Source organism: Theropithecus gelada, chromosome 1 (assembly GCF_003255815.1).
Source record: "Theropithecus gelada isolate Dixy chromosome 1, Tgel_1.0, whole genome shotgun sequence".
In the NCBI taxonomy this organism is placed as follows: Eukaryota; Metazoa; Chordata; class Mammalia; order Primates; family Cercopithecidae; genus Theropithecus; species Theropithecus gelada.
The window spans coordinates 11,797,098-11,812,034 of NC_037668.1; the positions used below are offsets into that span (position 1 = coordinate 11,797,098).

Below are 14,937 nucleotides of genomic sequence, written 5' to 3' on the forward strand. Positions count from 1 at the left end.
TGCTACTCTTGACAAGAGAAATGTCTAGCCAGATCCTTTTCCAGCCCCTTGACAAAGTAAGCTAGCTTTTCCAAGGTCACACACTGTCCTTTCCCTCACCCAACAAAGCCAGCTAAAGTGGACATTGCCTGATTTGCAGCAGTGGTGGGGACTCTGACTTAATAGTTCCAGAGTCCTTGGCAGAGAATCTGCTTAACGCTGAGCCTTTGTTGAATGTACCATCTTGCCCTAGCATAACATGTGAAGCCTTGACATGAAATTCCCCCCTGTCCACCTCCCACCCCCTGCAGCCCCAGAGGCCAAATCCTTAAAGTCATACTTATAGTTGGCAAAATAATTCACCCCAAGCAGGTTAGGCATGCAGGAAACAAAATCAGCCTTCACCTTCACCCTTAAATGGTGTTGGAATGTGTAAGCATCTGTACCTCTCTCATGCCTGTCTCCCTAGCACTGAGCACTATGCCCGGCACTTGCCCACTCAGCTAAGGGGTGAAATTCCCAGGGTCTCTGCTCTTAATGAGACACAGCCCTGGGGCCTGTGGAAGGCCAGTCATACACAGATGGTATCAGAACACCCAGGCAGGGCTGGGCGCGGTGGCTCACGCCTGTAATCCCGGCACTTTGGGAGGCCAAGGCGGGTGGATCACAAGGTCAGGAGATCGAGACCATCCTGGCTAACACGGTGATACCCCATCTCTATTAAAAATACAAAAAATTAGCCAGGCGTGCTGGCAGGGGCCTGTAGTCCCAGCTATTCGGGAGGCTGAGACAGGAGAATGGCGTGAACCTGGGGGGCGAAGCCTGCAGTGAGCCGAGATCATGCCACTGCACTCCAGCCTGGGCGAGAGAGGGAGACTCCATCTCAAAAAACAAAACAAAACAAAACAAGAACACCCAGGTAGAACGACTCCCTACCTCAGCCCTTGATGCTTTCAGAAAAGCATCTCAGTGGAGTGTTTTCAGTGAATAAAAGAATGCATGGAACTGCTTCCAGTGAATCCCTGGTCTCCAGGAATTGGTGTCTGGCAATTCCTTTACTCAGGTTGGAAATCCTTCAAATATATGTGTGGGAATGCCAACTAGAACACTGCACGTACACTGACACCTTTTTCAACTGTCTTAAAATCATGGGGCAACGTGGTACATGGAACACCTTGCCGCCCACCTCACTGGCTTCCAAAGCTGAGCATTCCCGACTGCTGGAATGAGGCAGGACACCAGCTGGATGCAGAGAGCGTTGTGAACAGTGGCCTGGATCTCAAGGGAGCAGCTGGAAATTGAAACCCATTGGAATGTGCTGTGGGTTAGCAGAGATGACCTTGAAACCACAGTCTAGCAGCAGAAATCTGCACTCTACGGGGTACTTGCAGCTGTGATAGGGAGAGAGGAGCAAGCACTAGGCAATTCGTGCTGGAGACTGGCCAGCTGTGCTCCTCCCCTCCCACATGGGCAGAGAGGACGGAAATTATGTGAATGCCAAGGGCAGCTGAGCAAAGGAGTCATGCCTGGGGTTTTGCTTTATTAAGTGAGCTGAGTTGCGGGAATGAAGATCTCAGAGAAGCGGAAGAAGGCTGACTGAGTGGCGAAGACGGTGAAGGCCAGCAGCAGCCTTCCACACCTATTCCATTGTCATCGGATGGACAGCCAAGACAGGCACTTTTCCTGGCTCTTACTTATTATAGTCATGATTTGGAGCAGCTGTGTGAACGGTGGCCCACCAGGAGCAAACAAAGTATATTGCACCTTGCATTGCCCTTTGCCTCCATACCTCCCAGCAGAGGAGAAGATTTGAGCCTTACGCATTATTATACTTACTGTAATCCCCAAGAAAGAATGGGGGGGTCTCTAATTGGTCCTACAGAGTTCTCAACCCTGTTTGCCCATTAAAATCGCCTGGGGAGTTTCTATAAAACTACAGGAACTTAGGCCTCACTCCAATTAATCGCTTTCGTCATTTAAAAGGCAAACAATCCAAAAAGCTCTCCAAGGTTAAGAAAATCTGTAGCTTAAACTAATCAAACCTCAAGAATTCCAGGTTGACCAGGTACAGTTTTTCTAATTGGAATGTGGGCAGAGGCCCACTCACAGCAAATTCAGGGTGAAGTAGCACAGATACTATGCAAATGTGCCTGGGTATGGGTATGACTGTATTCTAACGCAACTTTATGTACAAAAATATGCAGGGCAGATTTGGTAGTTTGTCAACCCTTGTTCTACAGGAACATAGCTTCCGTAGGTAGAGCTGAGTGGCACTTAATGTGTGTCAAAGAAGAATGACATGGTAAAAGACTGATATGGATTTAATGACAAATATTCCATATTGGTTGCTGAACACCAGAATGCTGTCCAAGGAACCATCATTAAATAAAACAACCTGAAAATAAGGCAATTCTCACATATACAAGCACACTCACACAAAACCTGTTACTTTTAGGATCATTAAATTATTCACTATTTTAACAAACAGCTGTAAAATAACATTACAGTGAAGAAAAATGTGCACAAACTTCAGAAACACAGTTTAGATTGTCTATGAACACAGTTCCTTAATTTGTATTTTTTCACATATGTACAGTCTCTTGATTGTAAAGAGACCACATGGCTCAAGGGGTTAACTTCTCATTTTCTCCTTCCAACTCGGAGCTCAAGATTTAATCAAAACCATTTAGCCTATTTAAACTGCTCCAGGTTTTGCTTAGTAAAGAGCAGCAGCAGAAGACTGCTCTTCACCAAATTCTCCAGGAAACAAATAATACACTTGCTTCCACCATCATTAACGAGTTGGTGGAAAAAGTCCTCAGATTAACGTTTTCAAGGGTGAACCGCAGTTAACAGGGTTTGCCAAAGAAATATTATTCTAAAACTAGATAGAAGAAACAACCTCCTGAATGCATTTGACCTCACTTAATGCAGATAAGTTCCCTGAAGAACTGTAAGAAAAAATGGAATCACATTTTAAATGCACCAATAGAGTCGGGCGTTGGTAGTTGGATTGTTTTCTTCTGCTAAGAATTTGCTCATAGAAGGGATATCAAAGTAGCAGCTGACTCTCTTATCCATGGTAATAGAAATAACGAGAGAGGTAAACGAAGTCCAAAGATTCCCACTGCCACTAAACTATTTTACATTAGCTTCACTCTCCACTCCCTGTTGAACCCATTCTCTAAAGTTGCTGATATGTAGTATATTTGATGCAGACAAGACCAGGCATAGCAATGGCAGCAAAAAAGAAAAACAATAAAACGGATAATCAATCCATGAATAATCAAAAGGTGGATGAGATTTCATAGGCACAGACTTGAGAGAACTTAAAACAGCTGGAAGAGGTAGATATACGTGGAAAGAAACTCACAAAGCAGTAAGATTACCTAAAAATTGGCTATATTATTTTCAGGTGGGTCTAATATGCTTCCTATTCAGATTAAAATCAGAATTCAAAACGGACACTTGCTTTGCTTGTATTACTCCTGACTAAAAGAAAACGAGAATTAATGTCATTCAAAACTGTCTATAGTTTGAAAACCTATTTGCATTTGTGAATAACAATAAATTGATTCAGAGGGCAAGATCAACAGGCATTATACAAGCCCAGAATTATCAGGATTTTTAAGTGTTTTTATAACCACAAAAACATGCTTTCCTACAGTCCCCAAAGAGGTTCTTTACTAGAATACAACTGATCAAGTATAAATTACTAGCATCCACAGAAACTTTGCTAAAACTGTGAAAACAATCTCGTAGCTTTTTCCCCCTTCAACTGTGTCCAATATTTTGTGAAGATGCTTCCATGAAATGTGTAGGGTAACAATCACTAGTGAAGAAAACAATACCGCTTTCCACAACTCTTAACTTCTAAAGGCTAACCTAGGGCAGGGATCTTCAGCATAAATAACTGAAATCTACACAAGAGTCATCTAACTACAGCCCCCTACTAGAAAATGGAACATGGCTAGGATACCCCAATTAGGTGACAAAGACCAGCTTTGTCAATAAGGACATGTTTGGCCCTTCTAGGCTAGCCTTAAGTTTTTCATCAAGCATAAGAATTTTCAGTGTCCTTATTTTATTATATAAATCATGACAGGCAAGTCTTCCTAGCAGCTGAGCTGGAGAATGCAAAAGGTCAGGCTACAATTATTCACACTGTCCTCAGCCTCTCTTGAGGACAGCCTGCACGCTCCTGTTCCCAGGCCTTCCCTAAGACAGGGGTCATAATACTGATCTAACTCACAATGATGTGAGAAACAACTAACAATTATTAAAAAGCATAAAGCACTTTGCAAATATCAAAGTGCTATTTTGGCATCTATATAACAACCAGAAAACATTCATTGTTTGTGCTATTTGGCAATTTTGCATTTACACCTCTCCCTGACTGGGCTCTCCTGGGTAAAGCCTTGAGATTTCTACTGTGCCTCCACATGCAGGAAAAAGACACTCTTACTTAGACTAGATCCCTCATATGCATGGAGGTGGGGGTTAGTGGAGGTCACTAACAAATGCTAAGTGAAGGCAAATGAGACCAAGGAGTTTTGCATCCCAACAATGTCAACACTTTCCTGGATTTCTCACATAGAGGCCAGCAAAACTGCGAGCTAGCTGACTTTTTAGCAGGTCACTGGGCAACTGTTGATGGTCTAAAGTTCACTTGAAACACCTACATCAGGGTGAGGTGCAAAAAGGAAGGTCACGCATAGCTGTGATTGTTCCTTTTCCCTGCACTTAAAAGACCACAGTTGAGACCTGAAAGAAATACTGGATGTGGCACACACCTGGGATGGGGCGAGGGCGGGGGAGGGAGGTCATCCAGGTAAACCACCTTGACCCAGCATGAAGCTAGATTATTTTCAAGGAAGTAGCAAAGAACCCGGAACAGAATCAGGATTTCCCACATCTGAGAACCAGTTATAAATGAATTTGTAAACCCCAGACATTGCCCCTTGAAATGAGAGTGCGGCGTTTTTCAGCCCACTTTCCCTTGGATGCCTCAAAATAGCAGCTAACTGTGGCTCAGAGAAAGGAAAAGTACATTAAATATCCTTTCCTATGTGACAAGGTTCCCCTACTTTTTGTGAGACAACAGGTGATGTGCGGAGACCGGGCAAACTCTGGCTTACCACTTGGTGGAACCAAGATAGAATCACTTATACTTGGTTTTATTTTGCCCCATAGCCCTCATTTACACCCTCTCCCTGCAGACTGCTACAGGCCATCGCGGCCTACCCTAGTCTATTGCCCGCCATCCTGTTCCCACCCCAGCCCACGAACTGCCCTTCCTCAAGGTCCTCAAAGCGCCTGGTCCTCCAAGCTCTTCACCCCCTACAGCATGTATTTAAGGAAGTCATCATCCCAAGCGCATCTCCTGAACATTTCTTCCATGGAGAGGAGGCAAGTATAGCACCGGGAAAGAACAACTCTTACTCAACCCTCCTCCCACTTCAGGAAACCCCGAACACCAAAGGCTCCCCAGTCACTCTCAGATTGTCCCTCCCGCCCCTTCCCCATTTCCTTCCCCTGGGTCAGTCCCAGGACATCTACCCCCTACAGGCTCCCCAGAGGGCAGCCTCCCTCGGACCCAGCCCCTAGCACAGGTGCAGCTTCTGGTGCTGCGCGAGGTGCGTTTTGTAGCGGAAGCCTTTGCCGCAGCCCGCGCACTTGTGCGGCTTGTTGCCCGTGTGGATGCGGCGGTGGCGGATCAGGTGGGAGCTCTGGATAAAGCTCTTGCCGCACTCGATGCACGTGTAAGGCTTCTCGCCCGTGTGCGTGCGCTGGTGCTGCGTGAGCGTGGAGAAGTCGCTGAAGCGCTTCTCGCACTGGCCGCAGCGGAAGGGCTTCTCGCCGGTGTGCACACGCAGGTGGTTCACCAGGTGCGAGTTGCGCCCGAAGCCCTTCCCGCACTCGCGGCACACGTAGGGTCGCTCACCCGAGTGCGTGCGCTTGTGCGTGAAGAGGTGCGAGCTGACGCTGAAGGTCTCGCCGCACTCGGAGCACATGTAGGGCTTCTCGCCCGTGTGCACGCGCTGGTGCTTCACCAAGTCCGAGCGCCAGCTGAAGCGCTTGCCGCACTCGCCACAGCCATGGGGCTTCTCGCCCGTGTGGATGCGCTGGTGGTTGGCCAGGTGCGAACGGCGCACGAAGCCCTTGCCGCACTCCCCGCAGGCGAAGGGCCGCAGCGCCGCCGCCCCCGCGCCGCTGGCAGCAGCGTGCGCGCGCCGGTGGCTCAGCAGATGCGAGCTGAGGCTGAAGGCCTCGCCGCACTCGGGGCACGGGTAGGGCTTCTCGCCCGTGTGCAGGCGCCGGTGCTTGAGCAGGTCGGCGCGCCAGCTGAAGCTCTTGCCGCAGTCGGCGCACAGGTTGGGCCGCTCGCCCGTGTGCAGGCGCAGGTGGTTGGTCAGGTAGGTGTTGCGGCTGAAGCCCTTGCCGCACTCCCCGCAGCGGAAGGGCTTTTCGCGCGGTGGCCGGGCCAGCGGGGGCCCGGCCCCGAAGCCCCCCGCCACACCCACCCCCATCATGCCCACCATCGCGTCGCACTCGCCCGCCAGGCCGAAGGGCTCCAGGCTGGCGGCGGCAGCGGCCTCCGCCAGGCGGTGAATGCGCTGGTGCTGCAGGAAGGCGGCGCCGGGACTGAAGCTCTCCCCGCAGTCGGGGCAGATGGTGGGCGCGTCCATGATGCTGGCCACCAGGCTATCCAGCTCCCCGAGGTCCATGGCCATGGGGTGGTGGAGCCGGTGGAAGCGGCGGTGGGCGGGCTTGTCACCTCGGTGCCGACTCCCCAGGGAGAGGTGTCGCCTCCAGGGAAGTATGGGAGGGGCCGGCTGCTCCTCTTCCTCCTCCAGCCGGTTCTCCCCAGCACTCTCGTCCTCCTCCCGGAGGTTCCGGGATATGCTGTCAGACTCAGACAGTCCTGGGAACATCGCCATGTCAGCTACACCCGATTGGGCATCCTCTTCCCCATGGACAGGAACGCCTTCTTCCTCATTCAGCTGCCCCCCTGCAACAGAAAAAGGTGGCAGTGGGGGATTACAATATTTGGCATTCAAAAGGTAAGCCCAGAGGAAACCTCAGTAATAAAACTGTGATCCCCTCCCCCAGGCACTTAAGATCCCTGCCCCTTCAAGGCCCCCTGAGAGTGTAGCCTCTTGCAACTGGATCCTGCAGGGAAAGGCCTAAAGGAAAGTGCACTCATTGACTCCTCTGCGCACCAGTTCTTCAGGCAGCTGCCTCAGGCCCAGGCCCCACTAGCTGGACCCGAGGCACTGCCTAGCAGAGCCATCTGAAGGCCTGACTGCCTGTGTTCAGGATAGTCAAGTCTGTGCCAGGTGGGACACTCCCTAAGAGCTCAGGAGAAAAGGTTCACTCCAAGAGCTACCAGTGCCTTTTAAGATTCTAGTCTCAAAAGACAAGAACAGTCTGCCAACCTGAGAAAGACCACCTGGCCTAACCAGGCCCTGGACTAATTTTTTCTTTTCTTTTTTTTTTATTTTTCTTTCTTTTTGAGATGGAGTCTTGCTCTGTCGTCCAGGCTGGAGTGCAGTGGGGCGATCTCGGCTCACTGCAACCTCTGCCTCCTGGGTTCAAGCGATTCTCCTGCCTCAGCCTCCTGAGTAGCTGGGATTACAGGCTCATGCCACCACACTTGGCTAATTTTTGTATTTTTAGTAGAGATGGGGTTTCACCGTGTTGGTCAGGCTGGTCTCAATCTCCTGACCTCGTTTTCCGCCCACCTCGGCCTCCAAAGCGCTGGGATTACAGGCGTGAGCCACCGTGCCCGGCTCCCTGGACTAATTTTTAAAGTACATTTGGTCAGTCTGAAACAGCTTATGGTGGAACAAAAAACTGAACTCACCTTCAGGACTTTACTGTGGGTCGGGGAGGAGGATAGTAGTAGGGAATAGAGAAAGAGATGACAGAACCTAGAGCTGGTGAGCTCAGGTTAGAGGCTGGTCCAGGACACACACCTGTTGGTCTCTGGCTGCGTATCCCCAAGCAGAGGGAAGATGCTGAGATGTGAAAGGCCTCACATGTGCCCTCCTTCACATGCTTGTGTGCACTGTGGAGGAGGGCAGCAGGGAGTCTGGGACTGTGTCACAGGGGAAGGAATGTAACCTCGCAGTCCTAGCCATAAAGTATTTTAGCTCATTTCTGTCCCCAGAGCATGCACTGAGCAGTAATGAATGCCCAAAGACGGAAACAAGGAGGTGGGTGGAGGCCCAGCATTCTCTCTTTCAGGTCAGTGAGAGTAAGGCATTTAGCAGAGGCCATGGGCACTTTGGGAATTAGCACTTTGAGAACCTAGGCAGGTCACTCACCACTGAGTTGACTTATCTGCAAAGGGAGATGAGAACGTAACTGTAAACATCTGGATACTTCCTATTTGCACAGTACTGTGCTTAGTAACTCTATATACAGCAACTCATTTAACTCCCCAAAACCCTGTGAGGTAGATTCTAATACTACCTGGGTAATTCTACTGTGGTGTTGTTCCAGGGGTTAATTTAGAGCTGCATTCTCTACACTGTAAAGTACTGTGCCACTGAGTGAGCCTCTTCACAGCTCACCTCACACTGGGCTGAAGAAAAGGATCTCTTCAGGCTAACACAAGAAAAGCAAGTTAGTACAGAATCCCGCTGAATGGTCCTCTCTAGGGAATGCCCTTACAGAGAATGCTGTCCCTGGTTAGGATTCTAGAGGAGCTAGAAGTAAGTGTAAATTGGGCATGGAAATCCCAGCTTTCTCCTCACCTGTGCAGGTGTCGGGCACTGCTTCCCTGTGCCTTGAGTCCTGTGGGTTGGAGCCCATCTCTGGCTCCAGATGGCCTTCTCTCTTGTTTGTGTCCTGTGGGTTAGAGCCCATTTCTCTTTCTTCTGGGTCCCCTTCCCTGTCCTCAGAGTCCTCAAAATCAGAACCCATCCCTTTGTCTTCTGAGTCCTGGTGTGCACAGACACCCTGATTATCTTCTTGTTTCATCCAGGAAGAAAAGGGCAAGGGAGGTGACCAGGAATCCCTGCTCCAGAAAAACACAAAGAAAGGTCATGTCAGTCTGGTCTCATCCCCTCACCACGTCTAGCCTTAATTTCCAAGTCGAATAAAACGTATAGAGTTCCAAGCCCCAGATGGCAAACCTCCACTTCACTCCACATTTTAAAGTAAACAAGTGCGTGCAAAGGAGGGTGGACTGGGTGGCCAGAGAACAGTGACAACCTCACTATGAGGTTGGATGCCAACTCTCACTGGACCAAATCTTGATCTTCTGGGTATGATATGGATGTCTATTAGTGTGGTTTTATAGTTTAACAGTGAAGTAGCTGTTCCCATTTTTACAGGTGAGAAAACTCGAAACTCAAAAAGAAGAGGCTACTAGCCCAAGGCTACATAACTTATAAGCACTAGAGTGGGGATTAAGCAATTGTGCTGCCTCAAAGTTCCATGCTTTTCATACTCTTATTAAGCTTGTTCTCCAGCCCACAGCAACCTTGCAAGTATTTTGGTTATCATGCAAGAATTTTGGCTAATTTAAGGAGCCAGAGAAAAAGTACATCAAGACACAAGATAACAGAAGCATCAAGTATAGTAACTTCTTGTCTAAGACCATGTTATCAATAGCACCACCAACCTGGCTTTGTAGTAAGGATCTGCTTTGGAGGGAGGAGTGAGCCAAGATGATTCAAGTAGGCCTGGTGGGGCCAGGAAGAAGAGGTACAGGGGACCCTCTATATTAGAAGCCATCTCTATCATCCTAATTACATATTTTACAGCATCTGAATTGCAGAGAACCCTTAACAGGAACATACACCAGAGATAACTGGTAACCCCTCTACAGAAAAGGCCAACATGTGAATCATAGGGAGAAAATGACATCAGATTCCTAAGCCTTTTGTAGATGTCAGGATAACATTTCAAATTTAAAGGGCCCCCTGCCAAGACTGAGCAGTTGAGCCAAAAATAATTTATTTCTGCCATCCATCACTCCTACAGCTTAGCTCCAGGCAGCCAAACAGTTTCTAGGTCGAGGATCTTGGACTATAACTTTGAAGAGACTAGCTCTCTGCCTCAGCAGTCCCCAAACAGCAAGAACATGGCTGAGCAAGATGCCCCTTTCTTGGCTGGGAGCTCTGCGGAGGCCTTCTCTGAGGTGGCCCTGGTTCTACAGAGCCTTTGGAATGGTAAGCTGGAGTTCCAGGCAGCGGAAGTTGGAAATTCCAGCTGGGTCAGCCTCACTGTAGAGAGCCCAAAGCAAGTCAATTAGCCTCTCATTGTTCCAGTGTCCTCATGAGTGGAAGAAGGGTAATGCTACTTAACCTTTCTCACAGGGAGGGTGTTAGAAGGAAACTAATGAAAAAGCACGTTGGAAAATATTGCAGAGAGTAACTGATGCTTTGAGTTTTACAAGCATGTAATACACACATTTTTCCTCTTAAGTCCTGATGCCATTCCAGCACACCCCAAAGACGTGCCACCCGCTCTGTAATTTTGGCAGATGCATCACCACATTAGACTCTTTCTGAGAGATGATGATACACTCCCTAAATTAGAGGGAACATCGAGCCCTTTCCTTTAATGTCTAAGGATATGACTGTGTCTGAGGTTGGTCAGTCAACAGATCCTGAAATGCAGTTGAATTCCTTTAGAATGTATACTGTTTAAAATGCCAAGTTTCCAACATTTGGAGATTTCTTGTCTAAGACAGTAGGAGAAAAATCTCATTAAAGCTGTAAACCTTTTAAGAGGTATACTCCATGACTACTGACCCCAAATCACTTCTGCCCATCACTCTTGCCTCTTTGGAGCTCAGACACAATGGACAAGTACATCCCTTGAGTCTGCATATATAATACGCCTGCAAGTGGATAGGCAAGAGTAGGGTTATCAAACATGACCTATTGATTTGCTAGTAGTGAAAAACTGCAGGCGTTGGCACGGCGGGGGGCAGGGGACGGGGGAAGTTAAGAGGGGACCAATCAATGGTTTCTACCAATCTGAGACCAGCAGGAGGGTTCTGTGTCAACGAAGTCAAATAAGCATGTCATCAGAAACTCACAAAACTAAAACGGCAAGGTACAGTGCCCAGCATGGCACAAAAGGGACTGCAGCACTCCATCCTGAGGGACGGGATTTAGGAGTCCAATCTGGGCAACAGGGAGCAGGGCTTCACTTCTAAGCCCTTTTAGGGACAGGCTTCTTAGGGGGCACCTCAGACATAAGCAATAATGGAACAACAGAATGTTCTGATTTGTGATTTACTGGGAACCGAGATATCAGATATTAAATGTGGAAACATGGTTTGTCTAGATTTAAAGGCAGGGAAAGGGGAGAGCCAGAGTGAGTTCCCCACTTACGGCTGACATATGAAAAGTTCACAGTGCTGCCTCAGAATTAAGGCAGGTTCTGAGCTCGGAAGGGAGTACTTCCTGATCCTTATTTTCATTTAGACTAGGGGAGGGAGGATTAGGTATGCTCTGAAAAGAGCTTGAAGTTCCTGTCACCCAGAAACCATTCATGGGACAACTAAAATTTGTTTAAAATTGCATTATGTTACTGCAAATCTGGAAATCTGCATGCCCAGTAACACGGATTCAGTTCCATTCACACTAGCACATCATGGGTTTTAGGCAGTTGTCAGGTAATGGAGAAGGTTATTTAGAGGTTAGGAAAGGTGATCACGATATAATTATATGAAAAGCAGCTGGTTTGAAAAATATTTCATTTTGGCTTATATGCATACTAACATGTATACTTACACATGTATACACAGATCAGAGAGGAAGACCAGAAGTTTAGTAAAATATTAAACATCTCGGTCACTTTGGGGGCTTTGCAGCTATTAACTCATTCAATGTTAACCTAATGAAGTAGGATATTTCCAACTTCACAGATAGGAAACAGGCACAGAAGTGACTAGTCTGAAGTCATACACATTATAAACTGCAGAGCAGGGATACATACTCTTGCAAGTCTAGCTCCCGTACACACGTTCTTAACCAGAAGCTGGTATATAGTTTGAGAAGACTTGTCCTCTTTGTATATCTGTATTTTCTACATAAACAGGTATTTTTTAATCAGAAAAATAACCAACTTTGTTTTTAACATGATAGAAGATGTTAAAACTACAATTACTCTAGAAGTAATAAAAAGGAAGACAAGGGCAGGAGTTGTGATAACCTCAGTCTAGAAAACTTCATATTCAAAAACACTAGACACCATGGTATAAAGTGTCAGATATTCAGGCATATTTTGTTCCAGCTCCTTTCCCATTCACTCTCAAAAACGAGCAACATGTTTTCCTAGGCAAGGCTGGAGCTGGATATCCAATGGGCAGCAGGGCAGTGTGATCATTTTATGACCAGACTGACCTGGGTTTGAATCCTCTGCTCTTTGCCAGCCACTTTACCTTGTACAAGTTTCTCAGCCTTACTGAATCTCAGATTCTGCATCCATAAGAACAAGGATGCTGCCTCCTACCTTGCAGGGTGGTTTCTCAAGCCGCAGAAATTAATGTTTATAAAAGCTGCTGGCATGTTAGAGACACAATAAATGGTAGTTATAACTATGACGAAACTTCAACCAACTTCTTAAGAAAATTATACACACCCCCATTCTAAACTGGGGGTCACCTATTCACAACTACATTCATGGAGAATGGCCTTTGGCAAGTACAAACAGCTTCCCCCAGCCTTGCTGCTAAAGGTTCTATTAATGAACAACTCACAACGTGGATTCAAGAACCAGGGAGGGTCTAGTTGCTTAAGGGAGCTAGGTAGAGGGAGAAAGGTTTAATTCCAAATTCAGTTAGTTTTCAGCTGCTGATTGCCCATCCTGTAAACAGAGTATAGGCCTAAAGCTAAATAGGGTGTGGGTGCCTGGTTCAGTAAACTCTGACTTACACCATCTCTAAGGGAGCTCTCCTTCCCCCAATAAGAAGAAATAGAAGTTTAAGGGGGAAAAGCAATAGCGTGGTGGGCATACAAAACTTAATTCTACATCTAGTTGTAATCACTGAGGGAGACAATTCTGGTTTTTGGCCAACACAACCACTGTGCTGTGTGACTTGAAGCATTTGCCCCCTTCGGGCTTCTGTTCCATGAGAAGGTTGGGTTTGAATGTTCCTGAGTCCTCTTCAGGCTTGTCATATGACACACAGGTGAGTTGATCCAGGAAGGCATCATTGTCAGTTTCATTAGACGTTTCCAGCTCCAGCTTGTTAATCCACACAGCCAACTCTTAATCCCCAAACATTCCACCACCACCATCACAAAACCTGTTTCTTGGATGCAGATCACTTCAGGGTGGGACTGGGCAACTTCAAGACTGCTCGAATCCTGGTTTCTAGAACTTGTGATATTTTCATGTCCCTTTCCCCTACCTCCATTTCAAAAAAGTAAGGCCTATCACCAGGAAAATGCTCAAGAGCCTTCTAGACAAACTCAACCCCACTTGAAAGAAAAATCAGATCACTTTGAAGACACTGCTACAGAGCAGAGGTGAATGTGATAAAAGTATCTCTAAAAAGAGAAAAAGACTCCAGCCTGGGCAATAGAGCAAGGTCCCTTCTCTACAAAAACTTTTTACAAAATAGCTGGGTGTGGTGGCACATGTCTTTAGTCCCAGCTACTTGGGAAGCTGCAGCAGGAGGATCACTTGAGCCCAGGAGTTCCAGGCTGCAGTGAGCCAAGACTGCCCCCAGCTTCCCCCACACTCCAGCCTGAGAAACAGAGCAAGACGCCATCGCAAAAAAAAAAAAAAAAAAAAAAAAAAAAAGAGGGAGGGAGGGAATGAGGTGGGAAGATGGGGGAGGGTAACTGAAGCCAGTAGCAGAGCCAGAATTAGAATTTAAACCAAGTTCATTGGCACATTCTCCAAATCCCCCACTTTGGGGCTACTTGTAAAATCTATCCCTATTGAACAAGAGCCCCACCACTTTGTGGATTTAACCTAACTTCCTATGAAGAGGTTAGGGCAGAGGAGTGTACACATCTCCCCCGCCTTCCTGGATTTCACATAGAAACCAAGGCCAGAAATAGTACCAGGTCTGTCCCAGCCTTTAAAAGATAAAGCAGAGGCGCAGCTCCCGCCTCGCTGGGGCAGCCTTCTGCGAGGACCCCACGCGGTCATGCGGCTCCTGGCCTGGATGGCGCCGTGGACGTGGTGTCGCCTTGGAGCGGACCTAAGCACCTTCCAATGCACTGCAGTGGGTCCATCTCCTTTGACTCCAGTAACTGAGAGGTAAATCAGGGTGACCCATTTGACGTGTAAAGAACACTGAGGCCACAGAAGCTGAACCCCAGGCGGCGTCTCTCTCAGGTAGAGGCAGCGGGTGTTCCCCTCCGCTGGCTCCTAGAAGGGACAAATAGCCAGCGAGTTAGGACTGGAAGAGGAAGGCCAGTCCCCAGCGAAGCAGCGCGGGCCGCACCTGGCAGCCCCGACCAGCAGGGACGGCCAGTTCCAGAGCAGATCACTCCCCACCCCCGCTTGGGCCCCGCCAGCCCCCAGGGCAGAGGGCGGAAGAGTCATGTGCCGCAGCGGCCGCTGCCAGGTGGCGGGGAGCCAGGCCGGCAGGGCTGTCATGTCAGTGGAAGGAAGCGGCCCGGCGGGCGGCTGGCCAGGAGCTGCTCCCACTCGGGCCTCCAGACTGCACCTCGTTTCCTGTCTCCCACTCATTTCGAGTGTCCCTTCCCTACCTCCTCAGAGGGACGCAGGGCCGGCCAGCAGCAGCTGGAGGCTTCCTCCCTCCTCTTCCCACGCCCCCCTGCCCACCACTATTTCCCAAGGGAGAGCTTCCCTAGCAGAATCCAGGCGGGGACACCCGATTGGGCAGAGTGCTGGAAAAACAATTTCAGCCTGCGGTTCAAAAGGCTGAACTCGTGACCACAACTGGGGTCTAACCAGAGATTCCAGGGGGTTAATCATTCGTCCATCTTCAGCACCAACTGGGTGAAAAGT

General features: G+C 48.3%; 1 protein-coding gene across 1 annotated transcript in view; it reads right to left on the minus strand.

The window, feature by feature from the left end:
* Positions 1-2,275: 2,275 nt before the first annotated feature.
* ZNF697 (zinc finger protein 697) overlaps positions 2,276-14,937 on the minus strand; it is a 28,404-nt gene continuing 15,742 nt past the window's right edge. The window contains exons 2-3 of the mRNA XM_025397765.1: positions 8,742-9,004; positions 2,276-6,991 (exon numbers count right to left, since the gene is read on the minus strand). Coding sequence (XP_025253550.1) covers positions 5,583-6,991; positions 8,742-8,967 — 1,635 coding nt within the window. The 5' untranslated portion in view covers positions 8,968-9,004 and the 3' untranslated portion in view covers positions 2,276-5,582. The remainder of the gene's footprint in view (positions 6,992-8,741; positions 9,005-14,937) is intronic.